The sequence below is a fragment of the Coenobita brevimanus genome, chromosome 103 (assembly GCF_032717465.1).
Source record: "Coenobita brevimanus isolate Jiangsu-jjx chromosome 103, ASM3271746v2, whole genome shotgun sequence".
Classification (NCBI taxonomy): Eukaryota; Metazoa; Arthropoda; class Malacostraca; order Decapoda; family Coenobitidae; genus Coenobita; species Coenobita brevimanus.
The window spans coordinates 8,861,078-8,881,289 of NC_137056.1; the positions used below are offsets into that span (position 1 = coordinate 8,861,078).

The 20,212-nt window shown below is 43.0% G+C and overlaps 1 protein-coding gene across 2 annotated transcripts in view; it reads right to left on the reverse strand.

Moving 5' to 3' along the window:
* LOC145415734 (carnosine N-methyltransferase) overlaps positions 1-20,212 on the reverse strand; it is a 101,807-nt gene that overhangs the window by 38,075 nt on the left and 43,520 nt on the right. For both annotated transcript variants that reach the window (XM_080284967.1, XM_080284966.1), the window contains exons 6-7: positions 19,888-20,050; positions 2,478-2,586 (exon numbers count right to left, since the gene is read on the reverse strand). In XM_080284967.1, coding sequence (XP_080141093.1) covers positions 2,478-2,586; positions 19,888-20,050 — 272 coding nt within the window. The remainder of the gene's footprint in view (positions 1-2,477; positions 2,587-19,887; positions 20,051-20,212) is intronic.

Below are 20,212 nucleotides of genomic sequence, written 5' to 3' on the forward strand. Positions count from 1 at the left end.
GCCAGAGCCGTATACACAACTGTGAGCATGGGAGTCGTGATAATTCCATTGTACAACACTTCTTCCCTTATGATCAGTTTGCCAATAAATGCTCAAGATTTATTTCTTTAGTTTACCATGTACATCAGGAAACCATTAGCTATGCTGGGTGGTAACCATATAACCAAATTTTGGCAACTGGTGGTTTAGTGGGCAATTATAGCGCTCCAATCGGATTGAGCCGGTGAGGGTTTATATCCAAGGGATGGTTGGGGTTTATTGCTCACGTAATGTCACTCAGGGATGAGTAAGGCTGGTCACTCTCATCTTAAATGTCAGGACCAACTTGCCTAGCCCCGGGCTCCTACGCTCCTCATGGGACAACGTAGGATTGGATAATGGATGGATGGATGGAGTTTTCCACTCAATTCGTAAGTTTGTGGTAGGTGGTGGCGACCATCATCCACTCACTTGATGTAGTGCTGCCTACTTCTTGCTTAGCCTTTATCATTCTTTTTCTGTGCCTGTCCTCCTCTCTTCCTATTTCTCCCATCTTTCCTGTCACTTCTTATTGCTTTTCTTTCCTTTACAGGTGGCTTTACATTGAGTGACAAGCCAAATGGTTTCCTGTAAGCCAAGAAACCATTTTCAACGCTGGGTGGTAACCATATAACCAAACCATACGTGCTCCCTACGTGTCAACAAGCGGGTTGGTGAAGGGTTAGTGCCCCTCCCCGTAAAACAACTAACTCAAAGTCAAATGGCCACCCCTTACAGGATTATGGCGTCTGGCAATAGATAGATAGATAGAATTCGTATGTATATACAGTACTGTACTGTATTATCTGCACAACTGCTGAGTGGCAAGTGAGGGGTGGAGTGATGGCGGTCAGGTGAGGAGTAACTTGGCGGGCTGTGGCTGTATACACAACTGTAAACAAAGAAAGTTGTGATAATTCTACTGTACAACACTTCTTTCAAAATCATCAGTTCACCGATAAATGCTCAAGATTTATTTCTTTAGCTTGTTTTTCCATGTCTTATGAAAGAAATAACAAATAATGTTTAACAAAATGAACTTACCATGTGCATTTTGCACTACTGCAAGACACTGCAATCATGTGTGTTGCATCTATGGGGTGTGTTTGAGATAGGGTTATGTTTCAAATGGAACTGCTTATGTGGCCCTAGATACAAGTGGCACTGTATATACCGCAATGATATAGCCTATGTATAAGGGTATAGTGTACATCAGATGTCTGGCAAAAATTAATAACTGGGAAGGTAAACTCCCCAACAGTGGTAGGTGGGGGCACTCACCATCCACTCAGTCAATGTAGTACTGATCTCAGATGCCTGCCCTTTTCTCTTCCTTCCTCTTCTGTCTTCATTCTCTTCTCTTCCTTCTGTCTATGGGTGACTCTACACCAGGGGTTCCCAACCTTTATTTACCCATTACCCCATTTTCCACACCTCCCTTCACTCATTACCCCTCATTGCTTATGTTTCCACAATGGCATTTTAGCTGCTTAACATTTTGATGCCTAGATTTTAGTTTGAATGTAGGCCTTAATTAAAGGTTAGGCTAAAACCAAGAGAGTTATTGCAAGGAGTAATTTATTTTTATTATTAACACTGATACCAAATAAACATGACTTTAAACATTCATCTCTGAATTTTAGTATAGGTCTGAAAGTCTATCATAACTGGTATGATTTTTAGATTTTTTTTTTTTTTTTTTACCTCCCCCATTACCCTTCACAAAAGACCAAATTACCCCACTTGGGGTAATTTACCCCAGGTTGGGAACCCCTGCTCTACACTAAGTGACTAGCCAGATGGTTTCCTGTACACCAGGTTACCAATGGGTGGAAACCATATAACCAATTTATGGCATCTGGAGGTTTAGTGAGTAATTAAGACATTCCAACTGCAGTGAGCTGGTGTAGGTGTATTTCCAAGGGGTGGTTGGGGTTTACTGCTCATGCAATGTCACTCATGGATAAGTGAGGCTGGTCACTCTCATCTTGAACATCAGAACCAACTTCCTAGCTCCAGGCTCCTACGCTCCTCATGAGGCAACGCTGGATTAGATGATGATGATGATGATGATGTAAATTCCCCAAGCTTCCTGGTTAACTGAGACTGCACTGTACAGTACATTATTACTGTACTGTATCAATACTGTATTGTATTCCATGTTTAGTTTTCATTTTTTACTCATGTGAAAGTGTTTAGGGCAGAGGGTCGAGACAGTAATACCTGGCTTGACATCGAAAGTTGAGCCAATGGGGGGGTACTATGCAATATCTGGAGTTTCACTTTATCCGGTGTAGGGCTTGGCTAAATTACGCCGGATACTTGAGAGTTTACTGTTTTACTTGTACAGAAGAAGAGTAGCAATGATACTTCACAATACATCCTTCCCTAATAATGATGACTTCATGTACACAAAACAATATTCAATTGCTCACAGTTCTAATTTCTGATACACTCACCTGGTTTGAGAATTTTATATATGGTTTCCAAAAATGAAACGATGTTATTGGCACAGTCAATAAAGAAGCAGGTGGCGACACACTCAAACGCAGCCTCTGTTGTGTAGATCTGAGTCAAACAGACAACATTTTATAAGTCAACTGCATTATGAGATTAGCTGCTACTCTATAATGACACCCATTATATTTTATTCTTGGTATCTCCAAGTGCTATCATTCTGCTATGGAGAGATTTTGAGCAGGAGGGGTTAGATTCAGCCTTCATTAACCCATTCATGATGAGAAAGGTCTATCCTGAGCAAAAACTGTCACATGTTAGCTGGGAAAAGACATCTTTGGTCTGAAGGGGTCATTCAACATCAAAGGATCTATACAGCTATCCCTTCAAAACCAAAGCTATATACAGTGATCCCTTGGTTATCACACATTTGGTTATAGCAGTTTTCATTATCACTGCAAGATGAAAATCTGCACTCCTGTCATCCATCTATTCATCCATCATCAAATCCTACGTTGCCCCATGAGGAGCACAGATGCCCGGGGCTAGGCAAGTTAGTCCTGACATTTAAGATCAGAGTGACCAACCTCACTCATCCCTGAGTGGCATTATGTGAGAAATAAACCCCAACCATCCCTTGGATGTAAACTTTCGCTGGCTCAATCCGATTGGAGCGCCATTATTATCCACTAAACCACCAGGCGTCAAAATTTGGTTATGTGGTTACCACCCAGCGTAGTAAATGGTTTCCTGGTGTACAGGAAACCATTTGGTTTGTCACTCAGTGTAGAGTCACCCACAGGTGGAAAGAAGAGGAAAGACTGAAGGAAAGAAAGACGGAAGAGGGAGTGTAAAGTTACCCGTATGCAGAAGGACGAGGAAAGAACGAAGTAAAGAAAGACAGAAGAGAATGGAAGGAAAGAAGGATGGACATGAAGAAAGGGCAGACACCGGAACAACACTACACTGAGTGAGTGGTCCTGCCATTATCACATATGTTTTAGCTACAAAAACATCACTTTTGTGCACCTAAGCTGGTTTCTGTAGACAATGATGTGCAGTAATTGTGCTTTCGATGGCTTTGAGGGGATTTAAAGATGAGGCCCTACTCAAGGAGCTAATCCCAGGAGGCAGAGATCACTAGCTCTCAACTTCCTAGTCTCAGAACTTCTTACCTCAAGCCCAACTCTGGTCTCTCTATGGTACCTGTTTCTTCCTTACTTTGCCCATTTATTCAATTAACCATGCCTATGTGTGTTTCTAATACTTACCATAACAGTATTTATTTAGTGGGTATAAATTTTTGTACAAGGGAAAATTTGGGTTTATGAATGGGGTGCCTATCGTGTAATTTAATTATCATGCACTAGGCTTGGCACCAAATTATGCGAATAACTGAGGGATTACTATATCTAGTTACCAAAACAGGCAGCTGTCTTGATCCCAAAAAGGCTGGCCTCAAACAAGTCACCTTCATGTCACACTGCCCTCTGCCATCAGGCTGCTGCCCTCTCTCCAACTCACACACCTCTCACTCATATACAGTACATCCTTGACTTACAATGGACATGTGTTCTTCAATTCTGCGACGTTAAGTAATTGGTCACATCTCGGATTCTGATTTTTACTGAATCAATTATAAAAATATAAATGTGTTCCAGACAACATCCATTTCCACCACCTCTTTTCCAATGTACAGGTATTACCAAATGAATAATTACTGGTACTTGCCACTGGATTGTTGGTAACAATAAATGTAATTATGTCATGGCAGTATTTAAAAAAATATAATGAAATAAAGTAAACTATTAAAACTGGAATTGAGTCAATAAGCTGTAACAATCACCTCCCATCCCAGCGTCTCACACTTTTTAGCTATCATGCATTATCTTTTCTTATTTCGGCTCTTGTCACCAAGCATAATTACTATATTTTCAGTGAAAACTAAGTCTAAATAATTAAATTAATTTTTAATTCATACCCTCTTGAAAGCAGTCATTATCCACTAGGTTAGGATAATTTGTCCTGGTTCGTGTAAATACATCTTATTGTAAAAGAACACATGCACAGAATGCACATTGCTGGTACCTGCACAAGTGTTCACTTCATGGCTTTAATTCCATTATTTTCAATGTTATATTACCTGTGGTGGCGACCATCATCCACTCACTTGATGTAGTGCTACCTACCTCTTCCTTAGCCTTTATCATTCTTTTTCTGTGTCTGTCCTCCTCTCTTCCTATTTCTCCCATCTTTCCTGTCACTTCTTATTGCTTTTCTTTCCTTCACAGGTGGCTTTACATTGAGTGACAGGCCACATGGTTTCCTGTAAGCCAAGAAACCATTTACAACGCTGGGTGGTTACCATATAACCAACCCATACGTGCTCCCTACATGTCAACAAGTGGGTTGGTGGAGGGTTAGTGCCCCTCCCTGTAAAATAGGTAATTCAAAGTCAGGTGGCCACCCCTTACGGGATTATGGCGTCTGGCAATAGATAGATAGATATTACCTGTAAATAACATAATGTGCGACACAGGACGCTGCTACTTTCGTGCTGTTTTGGTGGTGGCTAGAATGGGACTGAGCCATTATGTCTAAGAAAGAATAAACAAAATGCGTACAGGTGGTAGCTGCACAACCGTTCACTCAGTATCTTTATTCTACTCAATTTTAAAGCTATGTTGTTCATAAATAATGTGCGATATGTGATGCTGCTTGTCACATGCTATTTGGCAGGTGCTAGACTGAGACTGAGCTCTAAAAGAAAGGATACACAGAATGCACATAGCTGGTATCTGCGCTACTATTCATTTGGTCACTTCATACATCTCTTTATTTCACTCAGTTTTAATGTTACCATACATGATGTGAGATATGCAATGCTTCTCCTCGTGTGTTGTTTTAGCAAGGCCAGATCAGGACTGAGCGTCACTGCCTGCATCCTTGACCCACGTGAAGCTGTTTCCTTGACCACATGAACAGTTGATGCAATAAATGTCATTAATGATGCAACTCACAACATATTTTATTTTTTCCTTAACCCCTTAACCGCGGGGTGTCACTTTCGTGATGCTTGGGAGCAAGGGATCATACCGCAGGGCGTCACTTTTGTGATTCTGTGTTATTTTGAATTCGCCCGAGCTTTCAAGTGGTGGCTTGTATCATCTATCAGTACTGCCAATGTCCAACACTAGTCAGCACTCCTAATCTCATCTGTACTCCCCTCCATTGTTGACAATTTAGCCATTTCTCCCTGTTCTTGACTCCCCTCCCTACCTCCCCTCCATTACCCTCTCCTCTCACCTGCACGGTCATGCTATGCTAAGTAAATCTTCCCTGGAATTTTTCACTGATTTCATCCATTGAAATAAGCTCTATGCCCTATTCTTATACCAAATAATACTGTATATACAAAAAAGAAATAAGGTAAGTGATAGTGCCATACACCTGGAATTGGCTAATTATCACCTGACAACACCTCACGTGCACTCGTTAGCTAATTTTCGCTGTTTATTTCCCCTTGAAATATGCCGTATAATCTATTCTCGTAATAAAAATATATATAAGGAGGGAAGGGAGAAGCCAAAGTGATATTTACATTCACCTGGAACTACCTAATTTATTATGTATTGTCAAGATTTCCTGCCAATCATTTCATAGTGTATGTATTAGCAGCTGTCACCAGGCTGAGATTAGCAGCACTGCACTTCCCCTAGGCAGGCCACCACACACTGTATTCAGTTTACTGTCGTCTTTCAAGGTGAAAGCACGTCGGATTTGCGCCTGTCTATTAAATTCCGCCCCTTTTTAGCCCCATGCAAAGGGCCCTGTGACCTCTACCCCCTACTAAACCTCGTGTGGAAAGAGGTAAAGGGATAAGTGAGTGGTGTGGAACGTGAACTGGCTAATTTGTCAATGAAAATGATAGAGAGTGACTACGATCTTTCTGATGAGTAAAACAGTGAAAGTGGAAATGTAAATAATGTGTAAACAGCAAGTGAAAGCAATGAATGTAAATATAACTGAACAGTGGAAAATAGTTTTATAAGTTACTGCAAGTGACAGTGCATAAAAGTGTAAGTAAAATAGAAATGTAAATAATGTAAATAAAATAGAGAATGTGAATAGAAATGTAAATAAGTAGTAATATCAGAATACGAGTATATATACTAGGAGTAATGAGACTGAAAGTGAAAGTAATGAAAATGAAAGTGACAGCTTCGCTCTCTATGCTAGTATACACGAGAAAGTGAATGCCTGGAGTGAAAATAAACTACTAGTACTGAAAGAAACTTATAGATAAATACTGTATTGTAAAGTAGTAATATAAAAATACGAGTACAGTATATATACTAGAAGTAATGAAAGTGAAAGTGAATGTAATGAAAATGAAAGTGACAGCTTGCTCTCTACGCTACTATACACGAGAAAGTGAATGCCTGGAGTGAAAATAAACTACTAGTACTGAAAGAAACTTATAGATGAATATTGTATATATAAGTAAGTGTAATAAAGTACTAGGAATATAAAGTGTGAGTGTGTTTATAAATAATAAATGACAGCTCCGCCTCAGAATACCATCGGGGAACCAGCATGGGAGGAAAGCTCGTATGCGCTCGTAATTTACATTGCTTTCACAGTGTTTTTTTTTTTTTTTGGAGAATGGATTCCAAACTACTTGAAATTCATAGAATACTGTTTGTAGTTATATTATCAGGCAGTGGTAACCATATTACGGAGTGTTGGGAAGTGTAAAGCAGAGACTTCGTTACCCAACTTAAGAAGTCTCCACAAGTCCTATGGTAGTCGACAAAGGCTCAACAAACATCCCAGGGGAAAGCTGAAGGTATGTGCCATATGCATAAGTAATTATAATATTCTACGACTAATAACTGATTTTTGGCAAATATTTGTAAAAAGTCAGTTGGAACGCGAATATCCCTGCGTGAGGTGCACGGACCGCCTCCGACATGCCCGCGCTTAAGGGGTTAACCCGCCGAGTGCCAGCAGACTCTGGACCTGATAACATACGATCTTCAGCCATGTCGTGCTACTATTTCTTAACAGAGAATCGTTACATGTTTTTTGTAAGACTATTTATTTTTGTTTTGATGGACAAATACATGAAATGGATGTAAAATAAAGCCTATCAATATTTAAGAAAGGAAAGAATAATAACCGTCCCAATACAGAGATGGTAGACTAAGCCCATCAGTTTTTTATTCTACTTGACTATAATATAGCCTCTCTTCCTTGTAGCAGTCAGTAAAATAATGTTGTTATAATTTCTCCCTCCTTTTTAGTGACAAAGAGGGCACATAAAATGGCCACGGTTGAGTTGACCGACTTTGATGTAGAAAATTAAATGATCTGGTGAAAAGTGGCAGTTTTTCCTTGGTTAGTGACATCGGGTACTAGCCCATCCACCCTCAACACACCTTCACCTGCCACTCAAGCCAGTCTTCACTTTATTTCTAATAAGGGTGGGTGACTCTACACTGAGTGACAAGCCAAATGGTTTCCTGTACACCAGGAAACCATTTACAAGTTGGGTGGTAACCATATAACCAAATTTTGGCATCTGGTGGTTTAGTGGGTAATTATTGCACTCCAGTCGGATTGAGACAGTGAAGGTTTATATCCAAGGGGTGGTTGGGGTTGATTCCTAATGTAATGCCACTCAGGGATCAGTGCAGCTGGTCACTCATCTTAACCCCTCTGTGGCCCCCGGCGTCAAATGACGTTTAACTGATCAATGGCCGCAGGCGTTGTTTGAGCGCGACCTATAAAAAACTGCAAAAATTTTTGGAAAGTGAACGAACGTTCTGAATGTCTTCACACTGACCTACACTACACCCCCATACACCTCATCAAGCAGTCCAAAGCCTGGTGCTGTGATGAGTGGATTTTTTATTTTTTCACCCCTAACCATGCCTAAACAAGCACAACTACACCCATTATCTCCACCCAGGCAGAACATATAATCTTTGTCCTCTCGTGCAAAACATCCAAAACCACCTGTTTACGATTATTAAGTAATACAGGGACATACAAAAAAAGACATGATACTAAGTGAAAAATAGATTTTTGTCTTGGTACCTTTACCTATTTGCTCAGGTTTGCTGTAATGGTTTGGATCATTTGATGCAGTGCAACTTGTAGAAAACTGTGAAAACCTTCGGGAAGTGAACGAAAATCTGAGACATGAGACTGACCTTGACTTCACCCTCTCATATATCATCTGTCAGTTCACCACCTGCTGTCATGACGAGTGGATGTACGATTTTTTCGCTCGTGGCCATGCCTAAAAACACATAGTTTCACCCATTATCTCGACCCAGACAGAAAATACAATCTTTTTCCTCCCTTGCAAACACATTCAACCACCCTGTTTACGAGACAGCAATATATACTGCAAAAATAACAAGGTAAAATGATAAAGATGAACATAAAATGATAGAGAAAGATGAACATGTTATTATGGAAAAAATACGTTTTCCCCTGTCTGTAAACTTATTTATTTCTGCTTTGTATCTGTATTCGTAATAATTAGACTTCTGAAACTGCATTATGATTCTAGTTTTAGCCATGCTCATGGTGTGGAAGCTTGAAGTTGCGACTCAACTTCCACATTGCTAATCGGATCTCACCCTCCACTTTATTCTCCTGTGGCAGAGTCTAACCTTGGAGAATGAGCAGTTTTCTCATTTAGGACCGAAAATTCAACTCTTTCGCTCCCTTTTCCAAGCATGGGCACAACGATAACGAAAAAATAACTCGAAACTACCATAAACATATTTTATATCAAAAAGGTGAAAAAATATTCATAACAATTTTTTTTCCAGCCATTCCTAACAGATGATGTACTGAAATCATTCGATATCATCATATCTCATATATGCACAACATTTCAGCACCATTCGTATTGTTTTGGGAGGGAAAAAAAAAAAAAATAACAACACTTGCCCAGTTGCGTTGCAGCAGTCCCCTGGGCGGCGGATATCGGTTGCTGATATTTCTGCAACTTCCGTGCTCCATTGCAAGCCATAAAATGCGTCTAGGAAGCTGTGATTTGTACTGTTAGGTGCATCTGAACTTTCTCTTCAATATGGCAAGAAAAAAAAAAAAAATTTTCGAAACTTCAAAAAATGGCCCCGGCGTAGGCCTGGCATGAGCGGAAATTTCCGGGCCTTCGGTCACATAGGGGTTAAATGTCGGGACCAACTGCCTAGTCCTGGGCTCCTATGCTCCTCATGGGGCCATGCAGGCTTGTATGATGGATGGATGGATTTTTGGTGTTGCAGCTCTTAATAACAGTTTTAATGTCTTTTCAGTACATGCTTATTGTGTTATGCTGTTTTAGCACTAGTAAACACTCTTCATTTAATTTTGGGTAGGGCCTGTTTGGTGTTATAGTACTTTCTGATAGGGTAGGTACATGTCCCACCAGAATGCTCCTCTATTTTTCCCACTGATTCTTAACTTCATACTTTGCCGTTTCACGTTTCACAACGTTTTGGCAGACATCCAACTCGCGAAAAATGAGAAGATACTGTTTATATATACAGTATATATATATATACAGTAACCCCTCGTTATAAGATGCCTCGTTATATGGTACAGTATTTTGCTTATAAGATGTCGACATTTTAGTACCCTACACTCGCTATACGATGGGAACGATTCGCTACAACAATGGATCGTCCACGACTCAGTGAACAGCGAATCCATGAACGCAACACAAACTTTCCCACACGGTCGAAGCTGGACAACACACACTCGTCCACCAGTCCAGCCTCATCAGCCAGCCCTGCCCAGCCAGCTAGTTCTGACAGTGATGAGTGAGGGCTGTGGGGCCCTTACTGTCCCTTAGCCTTGGAGTCGGGACTATTTGCCGTCAAAGCAATTCACTGTCAGGACGATTCGCTCTCACTTATTTACATATCAGTTTATTTAGCAAGTACACTAGTTTTTGAATTATATGAGTTATAAAAGTGATGGTGGTTTATTGTTTTTATAATAAATGTAAAATATGGCATCAAGTAATGGGTATTAACTGAAAAAATATAAATACTGTGTATTGAAATGCAATCTTTTCCTTCAACGTTTAACATAAGGCTACATACGAGACACTGCCATTTATATAAATGCCTAATGACCTTAAGTGAACGACTGACATACTTTAGAATTACAGTATACGAATAATCTTCATATTACGTCTATATAAAGGTTTCAGGACAATTTGCCGTCACAACAATAAGAAGACAATTTGCCATCAGGACTTTTCACCGTCAGGACAATTCCCCCGTTGTTTATTGACATACCAGTTTATTTAGCAAGTACCCAAGTTTTTGAGTACTTGTACCTCTTCAAAGTCATTTTAAAATATACCCAGGATATTGTAGTACCAATGGAAATTAATGAAGTCAGCTAAGGGTGATGCTAGAATATAATTCAGAGTCAACTACAGCAAGGTAAAAACAAATTAATTATTGTCTAAAAGTGCACACTTATAAATGATATCCAAAGCCTACGCTACTGAATGAACACAGACTTTGATAGATCCCCCTGAAAATTATTTATTAATGTATCAGTTAATCAATAAGGATACAGTGCCCTCGCACAGTAAACGTGTTCAGAGTAAACGATTCACCTAGTGAACGAGCAGGGGGTAATCAGGTCCACAAAACCATAATGAATGAGTTGAACCCCGAGTGATCGAAATTGGGGGAAAGAGTAGGCCATAACTGCCATCTCCCATACTGAACAATCCCATCCCCCCCAGTAGACGCCGCACAAGAGGCCAGATCTGAGCAACCTTTTGAGCAGAATCCAGTGGAGGACGAAGATTTGCCTATGTTTATTTGTCTAAGATCAATAAAATTCTAGCGGCAATGTATGTTCTGATAGAAGAAGTCAAGGCAACTGAAACCAGCTACCTTAGGACACAGGAAGTACAGTACTCAGTGGAGCAGAAACCACTTTTCGTCATTACACTGAATGGCACAACATGGAAGTCAACAGAAGAAAACACTCATCACACGCTACTACAGAACTCAAAAACAACAGGAACCAGTTGCCTCTACATCATCTGCTAAACTTCCCGGGGAAGACAATGATGGTGTGATGTCACTGGTGTCATCTTTGGACTTTGAAGGTTTTATGGGAGAGGTGAATGAGGCAGAGGCACGTGGGGAAGTGGTTCATTCAAGTGATGAGGGCGAGACTGGTGATGGGAACAAGGGAGTAGAAGGTGATGTGGTGACGACAATCTAAGCGTACCTCTCTGCCTTGGAACCACCTGTATTCAAGCCAATCAGGGCCACCATCTGCTTCATTTAAGGCAAATAACCATGTGTTTTATATTTTACAGATCTGAACTGTATGTGTTTGAAATGTGCCCTTTAGTACATCTTCATGGCTCAAAAAGTGGACACTGAGGGAGCAATACCACCCATTTGCTATTTTTTCCACAAGATATGTTGTTCACAGTGAACAAATTCACTTTGAACGAGCTTGTCAGCCGCCCATAAACTCATTCACTGTGCAAGGTTTTCGTTTTCGTTTTTTAAAGGCTCCAACATGCTTGCATGTGTCGGCCTTGGTCACCTAATGGCAGCTCTCCATGCTGCACGATCCATTGCAGCCTCCCTGTTCAGTCCATTAACCCTAAGGTCACACTAAATGACCTCGTCCCATGTCTTTCTCGGTCTACCCCTCATAACCCCACCCCCAATATTAACACTTCTCACCTTCCTCACCAATTATCATCCCCCATCCTCTCCACATGTCCAAACCACCTCAATCTACCTCTCCTCATCACAACACCAATACACTCCACTCCCATCCTACCTCTCAACTCTTCCATCGTAAACCCAGCCTCTCCAGGTCTTGGACGCAGGGACGTACTGCACATCCACCTAATCATTGTCATTTCTGTACGTCTGAGCCAGCGAATATCTTCTTCCTTCACTGCCCAGGTCTCACTACCATACAGCATTACACTCCTAACACATGCTGCATACAAAGACCCCTTAGCACGTAGGGGGAGCCCTCTCAATGTCAGGAGAGGCAAGAGCTCCCTGAACTTCTTCCAACCACTTCTCACCCTAGCCACAGAGCTAGCTCCAGCCCCACCTCCAGCACACAACATGTCTCCCAAATAACAAAACTCTTCCACACACTCAAGAGATTCGCCAGCAAGTTCAATCCTTTCACGTCTGACAATCTCCACCTGCTCACCCAGGCATGCCGTACACATAGAATCAGCATTATCTCGCAGTCTACCTCTGATACCACTACATCTCTTATGCACCCATTTATCACACACACCGCACAAGATGGAATTACTTCCCAAGCCCTTGTGGCAAACTGCACATGGCCACTCTCCCTCGTCTTTGACAGTACCGCCACCAACCCTAGATATCATCACTTTTGTTTTATCTGCATATACCCTTAAACCCTTTTCCCCATACCATCTCTCCACTTCCTAAACCTTTCCTCCGCCTCCCTTTCGTTCCCTGCAATCAACACCAAATCATCAGCATACAACTACTCCCACGGGAGTCCGTTTCTAAAGTCACGTGAAAGGACTTCAAGTACCATGATAAACAACATGGGACTCAAGACTGACCCTGATGCACACCAACATTCACGGAAAACTCATCACTCAAATCTCCATTCACTCTCACCTGGGTGTGAGCACCCACATACATGGCCATAACCACCCTAACCAGCCACTCCTCCAAGCCAAGCTTTCTCATTGCCCACTTCACCACCTCTCTAGGGACTCTGTCAAAGGCCTTTTCCAAATCAACAAAAACAAAATAAAGATCCCTTCTCCTACCAATATATTTTTCCTGAAGCTGTTGAACAATGAATATGGCATCAGTGGTCCCCCTACCTAACATAAACCCCAACTGCATCTCATCAATATTCACTCTTTCTCTAAACATACCTTCTAAAACTCTCTCCATTACTTTCATTTTCTGATCTAAAAGCTTTATACCTCTATAATTTCCTCTTTCCAGGGCATCACCCTTCCCTTTATACACATTTACAATTACACTCTTCAGCCAATCATCTGGAACAACACACTCATAAATAATCCTATTTATCAGGTCAGTGACTAAACTCACCCCTATATCACATGAGGCCTTCAACATTTTGGCAGTCAACCCAGACACACCTGCTGCCTTCCCCACCCTCATCCTGCCTATTGCCTCGCTCACAGCAGCAGTATCAATCAAAGGCCAAGGGCCAAACACTGGATCTGCTGGCTCCAAACCTTCCCTGTCCCAGTCAAACTCCTCATTCAACAACCGGCTATACAGTAATGCTCTCTCCATGCATCTTTAATATCCTCACTGTTCACCACTACCCTTCCTTCATCATTCTTCACACACTGCTCACCTATAATATCCCGATTATCCCTCTTCACCTGACCTGCCACCCTAAATATATTTTTCCTTTCCCCATGATTTAGGTTATCAAGTAATTGTTTCTGTGACTCAGACTTTGCCCTGTATACCTCTCTTCTAGCCCTACGCTTGGCAGCCAAATATTCCTCTTTGCTACCACCCTTCTTCCATTCCCGGAAAAGCTTTCTTTTCTCCTTAATTGCAGCTTCTGCACCCTCATCCCACCACCAAGTTACTTTGTGTCTTGGTGGTCCTCTTGTCCAACCGCATGTTACATCAGTAACTCTCAAGAAATTGTTCTTGAGGGCTCTGTACTGTTCATTAACGCCTCTGTCTACAGCTCCCTGTTCAGCCACCACTCTCCTCAACTCGCTATAGAAGGCATCCCTTACTACTTGGTTTTTCAGCTTCCATACTTTCCTCCTAGGTACATAAGTCCTCTTTTTCATCATTTGTTCTTTAAGCACCATATCACAAATCAATAGTTTGTGCTGCTGCACACACTCCTCACTTCCTATAACTTTAACATCCCTCACTAACCTCCTATAGGCCCTCCTAACCAGAAAATAATCTATCTGACTGCTATTTCCCCCAGACTCATACATAATTAGCCTACTGTCTCTTTTCCTAAAATATGTGTTGCACACAATCATGTCTGTTGCCTCCCCAAACTCGAGTATCCTTTCCCCTTCTGCATTCCTTAGACCATACGCACATCCCCCATGCACTCCTTCATAACCTTGTGCTGCTTCACCTACATGACCATTTAAGTCCCCTCCTAAAATCACTATCTCATCATCCCGCATACCACCCACTACACGTATTAAATCATCCCAAAATCTATCTTTCTCTGATTCATCCAATCCTGCCTGTGGAGCATATGCCGATATAATCGCAGCTATCTTTCTTCCCGACAGAATTTTCACTACCAATATCCTATCGCTTACTCTCAAAACATTCATAACATATTCTACCCATTTCTCCGCAACCATCACACCAACACCTCCATATCCATCTGTCCCCCCCTGCCAAAATAACTTATAGCAACAGTCCTTCCCAACAATCTTTCTGGCTGATCCACCCCTGTACCGGACTTCCTGCAAACATGCCACATCCACCCACCTCCTACTGAATGCCTCAACGACTTCCCCCGCTCTTCCCCTCAAACTTCCCACATTCCATGAACCCACCCTCATCCCCATGGGTGAATTACTGTCCTCAGGCTTGCTTTGAAACTTATTTTGTTTTGTCATCTTCAGTATTAATAAAGGGGGACAGACACAGTACAGGTCCCACTCACTGCACAGTCCCAGGTCCAGGCGATGGATCTGGGACCCCTAGCCCACCAGCTTAGCAGTGGTTATGGTAGTGGCCTCAGGGCACCCTGCCAGGACAGCTGCAGGGACACCCTCCAAGCGCGTCTTGGCACTGCAACTATCCCGCCATTATACACCCACTGATAGGGCAGCCTCCTGGGGCACTACTCCCAGGTTCGGGCCCCTCTCTATTGGGCGGAAGTGGCAGCCTGGGAACCGCAATGCCCTGTACCCTCTAGCACAGGCCCGAGCCCCATCTCGCCCTGGACCCACGATCTATGCCGGCGGAACCCCCAGAAGTCCGCCACTAGGTAGCCGGGGCAAAGTTTTCTGGCCGCATGCCCTTGCTGGCGCCAACCCCTGTAACGTAGTGGGTCACTGTATTTATAGCATGACGGGGAATCGTCCATATTTTGACGGCGATTTGACTTTGGGCCGAATTGTCTCGGAACCAAATCAACAACCCTACTTGCTTCAGTAAAGGTAAGAACTACTGTATACTGTAGTTTTCATGTTTTTTTCCTTTTTATTCACTGCTAATGTGTTACTTTAAATGTTTAAACATAAGGATATTTTATGTAGGCCCCCTATGTGAGTGATAAGGTGTGTGTATGTGAGAGTTTAGGCAGGTCTGGGAATGCATCCCCACTGACTCCATGTAATAATGGGCTCACTATACAATGGATCGCTATACGAAGGGGTTTTCAGGAACCGAACCCCATCGTAAAACGAGATGTTACTGTATATATATAGTAAACCCTCCAAGACCCAACGTAACAGAGCCAAAGGCATGTCCAGGACTTGGTCTTGTCCGGGACTTAGGAAAATGTCCCCTGAACAGGTACTTATGGACCCTTTGAAAGCCACCTAAATAACTCCCTATAGGACATGCATAGCACCTATTTAAGACCCTGTGCATACAAATAAGGGACAGAAACCATGAAATAAATGAAAAGGAACCAGAGAATGAGAAATCAGAAGTGAATATGGAAAATATTTAGCAGTGTACAGGGTACTTACAACATGTCCGTGGCTGTTGCGAAGATTAACCCGCCTCCTCTCAGGCTCTGACAGTGGTGAAGGTGCACTTGAAGCACGTACACTAATCTAGTGTTGCGCTGCACTCAAAACTTTGCACTCTGAATTTTAATTTTTAACATTGCACATTCTGTTCTTATTTGCACTGCACTTGAAACCCGCCAGTGTTGCACTCTGCACTTAATCCTTAATCCTTTGCACTCTGAATTCTAATTTCTTAACACTGCACAACACCGTAAATTCCCGTGTGGTCTAGTGGCAAGTTTTTGCTGTTTACAATACGGCCCCGCAACCAATGTTTTTTTGACTAGCGATTTTGAGTCTAGCGATAGGATAGAAACTGTCTTCAGCTTCATAACTAGCGACAAAAACCTTGAAACTACCAACTCCGTGGCAATCGTTGTCTAGGAAGCGTGCCATGAGGCACATTTTGACTCGTTTTCCTACAGAGTGAGCCGCACCTAGTGAGCGAGTCATATTGTGTGCTTCGATTCACCGTTGTCCTGCCCATCACTATGGTAGAGCGACCTTGCCCTTTTTTATACCTGGTTACCCCCATTGTTCACTGTTTTTGCTAGCCTCATGGCATCTGTGGCTGGTGGTGGAAATGGTGGTGAACCTAACGACTATGAAGGGTTTGAAAGTGATGATAAGATACTACAGGAGACACGAAGAAAGGCTGGTGCTTTAGAGGGTGGCAGTAGTGGAGAGAAGGATGGCGCTTACTCCCAGTAAGCATGCGCACTCCCAATTCCCAACTTTTTCTTTCAATAAACTGCATTCAGAGCATAATTGGTGAATTTTTGCTGCTTTGTCCTATTAATTATAATAAGTATATAAAAATGTGACTAATTAGTGGATAAAAGTAGACAAAAATGGAAAAACAGTCAAACCTTCTAAATGTTCCAGTCTATTTTTATTTTTCGCTATATAAAGTTTGCCTCCAAACTAGCGGTTTCATGACTTACGTGGTTTCATCAATGTCTTAAGACTGCTAGTTGCGAGGTCCTACTGTATTCACTGTCAGAGTCGGAGAGTAGGTGTTGCAGGTGGCCGAGGGGTGCGTCGCTGGGACGTGGTGATGGACTACCCACTGCAGACAACTCTGAAGATAGCCTCAAACTTATGTCCAGTGGCAACTCCACCGTGGCCGACGTGCTGGGCTGTGGCTCGGAGATGGAAGGCATGTCTTGGTGAGGCAGTGGTGTGGAGCCAGGGCTGGGCACAGCGGAGGTTATGGGCCTGAAGAAGGTGTCGATGGTTGACTGGCGTAAGGAACAGCGATTCTGGCGACTGATGATGCACTGCCTAAAAGCGTGCACTTCCTCCACAAGTCCCAAGGGTCCCTCTCCCTGTCTCAGTTCGGGTGTTGAAGGTAGTCCAGAATAAACTCTACGTGCTACCGGAGTGCATTCAGCTTGGAGATGGCTGGAGTAGTGGCACGCTGAGAGGAGTCTGCATCATCCTCGCTGTCCTCGTCGGAATCTTCCAGCTGGGTACCTGTACTTGCAACTCAAGATGCGATCTTGATATCAGACATGATCTGATACCCAGGATTGTGGCTGCCCTAGTCATCATCCAACCACTCATGCAATTTGTCCACATTCACCTCATCACCAGCCACATGAATATGTGCATGGAAGTCGTCCACATCAAAACCTAGAAAGTTGTGCACCACATCGGCTCTGAGAAGCAGACAAGACCAACCACTTTCCAGAGTCTTGACACGGACTTCCCTCCAAGCACTGGCCCAGTTGCAGATGGCTGACTTGAGCTTGTAGCGGTGAAGGTTCTCCACGGTCTGCTGGCCTCGAATGTCCCACCCCTCCTTGCGCCGTCCTCAACTTCGCGAATAACCATCACCTCGTCCAGTGACTTCTGATAGTACAGCCTCTTCGTAGCCACGATCACTCCTTGGTTCACTGGTTGGATGAGAGCAGTAGTATCAGGTGGCAAAAACAAGCACCTAATGTGGCCATTCTCAGCCACCAACTCCTTGTCAGACAGATGCACAGGAGCACTGTCCAAAGAAGGGGAGCCTTTACCTAGTTGCATGGTGTTCCCAGTGTCTTCATCTGACAATGGATGACCTCCTTGATGAAGTGCTGGTGAAACCAGTCTTTGAAGATCTTGGCTGTGAACCAAGCCTTTACAGAATGGTACCAAACTACAGGAAGAACATCCGTCAACCCACGAAGGCACCAAGGCTGCTTTGCACAGCCAACAATAACGGGCTTGAGCCGGTGCATACTGTTAGCACTGGCACAACACAAAGCAGATACCTGTTGCTTGGAAAGCTTGCGTCCAGGTACACACTTCTCCGTCTCCTCTGCTAGGGTGTTCATTGGCAGCAAGCGATAGAATAGACCAGTTTCGTCAGCATTGTAATGTTGACCAAGAGCGAGGCCCTCCTTGTCGATCAAGCCCTTCACCTTCTGCCGAAACTTCTACTCCCTCCTCGCTGACATCCAAAGTTTCGCCATGGGCCTTACAGCTGGAAAGTCCATGTTGTAACTTCAAAGCAAAGAACCAACCCTTGGATGCCTTGAAGTATGGGGTGTCGTGTAACCTTGTGAACTTCTCAGCAGCAGCCTTCAGCTTCGTACCACACACCAGCAGCACATTGTTGACGATACCAAATCAGTGTGGAGCAGTTGACTTCTGCAAACCTGGGAGGGTACATAATCTTCCTCTGCACATTGCGTTTGGTCTTCGATGCGAAGTCTGCCATATACTGGGTGGGTTTGTCCCGGGATTTCTTTATATTGAACAAGGTAGAACAAGCCAGGTTGAATTCTTGGAGGATGCAGGATGTCGACCATCCCGCATCCACCTTCTCCAGTATCTCCCTCTTCTTCTCCAGAGTCAGAACCACTCGTTTCCTCTGGTCAGGCAGCGACGCCATTGTCACACAGATGAGTAGAGGCAACAGAGGAACAGCACGGCTTGCAGCAGGTAGGGCACAACCACACACGAGAGCACGTGGGCAGCCATTCTTATAAGAGTGCAGTCACGATGGTAGGTAGGCGAGCAGTGGGGAGGATGCAGGGGCGATCTACCGGACATTGGGGGAACTACACGCCAAAACATAGCTGCTTGTCACCGTGTGGCATATTCAAAGTAGGGTTGAGAACATGTCTTTTATTTTATTTATTTTTTTGTGTCAGGACCCGAGCCCAAAATGTCCAGGACTTTGGGTGTCCAGGACTTGGGTGTCCGGGTCTTACAGAGATTACTGTATATGTAATATATGTAACTGTACACACTTACAAGTCCATTATGTATCCACCAAACAAGATTTGGTAGAAATCAAACCTTGGGTCATTATAGTCCCCCAAACAAACATCGGCTATATCATCAGCCCTTCCCCTCCATTAGTTTGACATATCGAGGGTTTACTGTACCTCACCACCTGATTCCTCTCTCATCCTTGGTTTCCCTCTCCCCCTCCCCCCTTTTCCACTTCACTCACATACACTCTCTCCTAGTCAATCTCTCATTCTCCATTCTCTCTACATGGCCAGTTAGCATTAGTGAAAAAAAAAAAAAAAAAAAAAAGGCAAGTTAACATCACAGAGACTTGTTTATCCTGTAAATTGGTTTCGATCCTTTATAAATACAACCCTAGGACCCACCTCAAGAAAGTCACCAGCTGCCATGGTGAACTCTGAGTTTGGAGGGAGATCTGAAGGGTCCACATCAGGGAAGGTGGCCGGACGCAGTTGGTCGGAGTTGTTGATTGTATTGCTGCCAGTGTGCACCCATGGGTAGACACGCAGGCTATTAGGACCACGACACCTAGTAAATGAAAAGGAAAATAAAAAGTGTTGTATGATGTAAATACACACATTTTCAGGTGGGAAAAATAGGTCGTGACAACGACGATGATGATTTACAGCAAATCTCTTTGCTGTAAGACTCATTTAACACCTTCCATTCAGTGACATGTTTTTCATAATG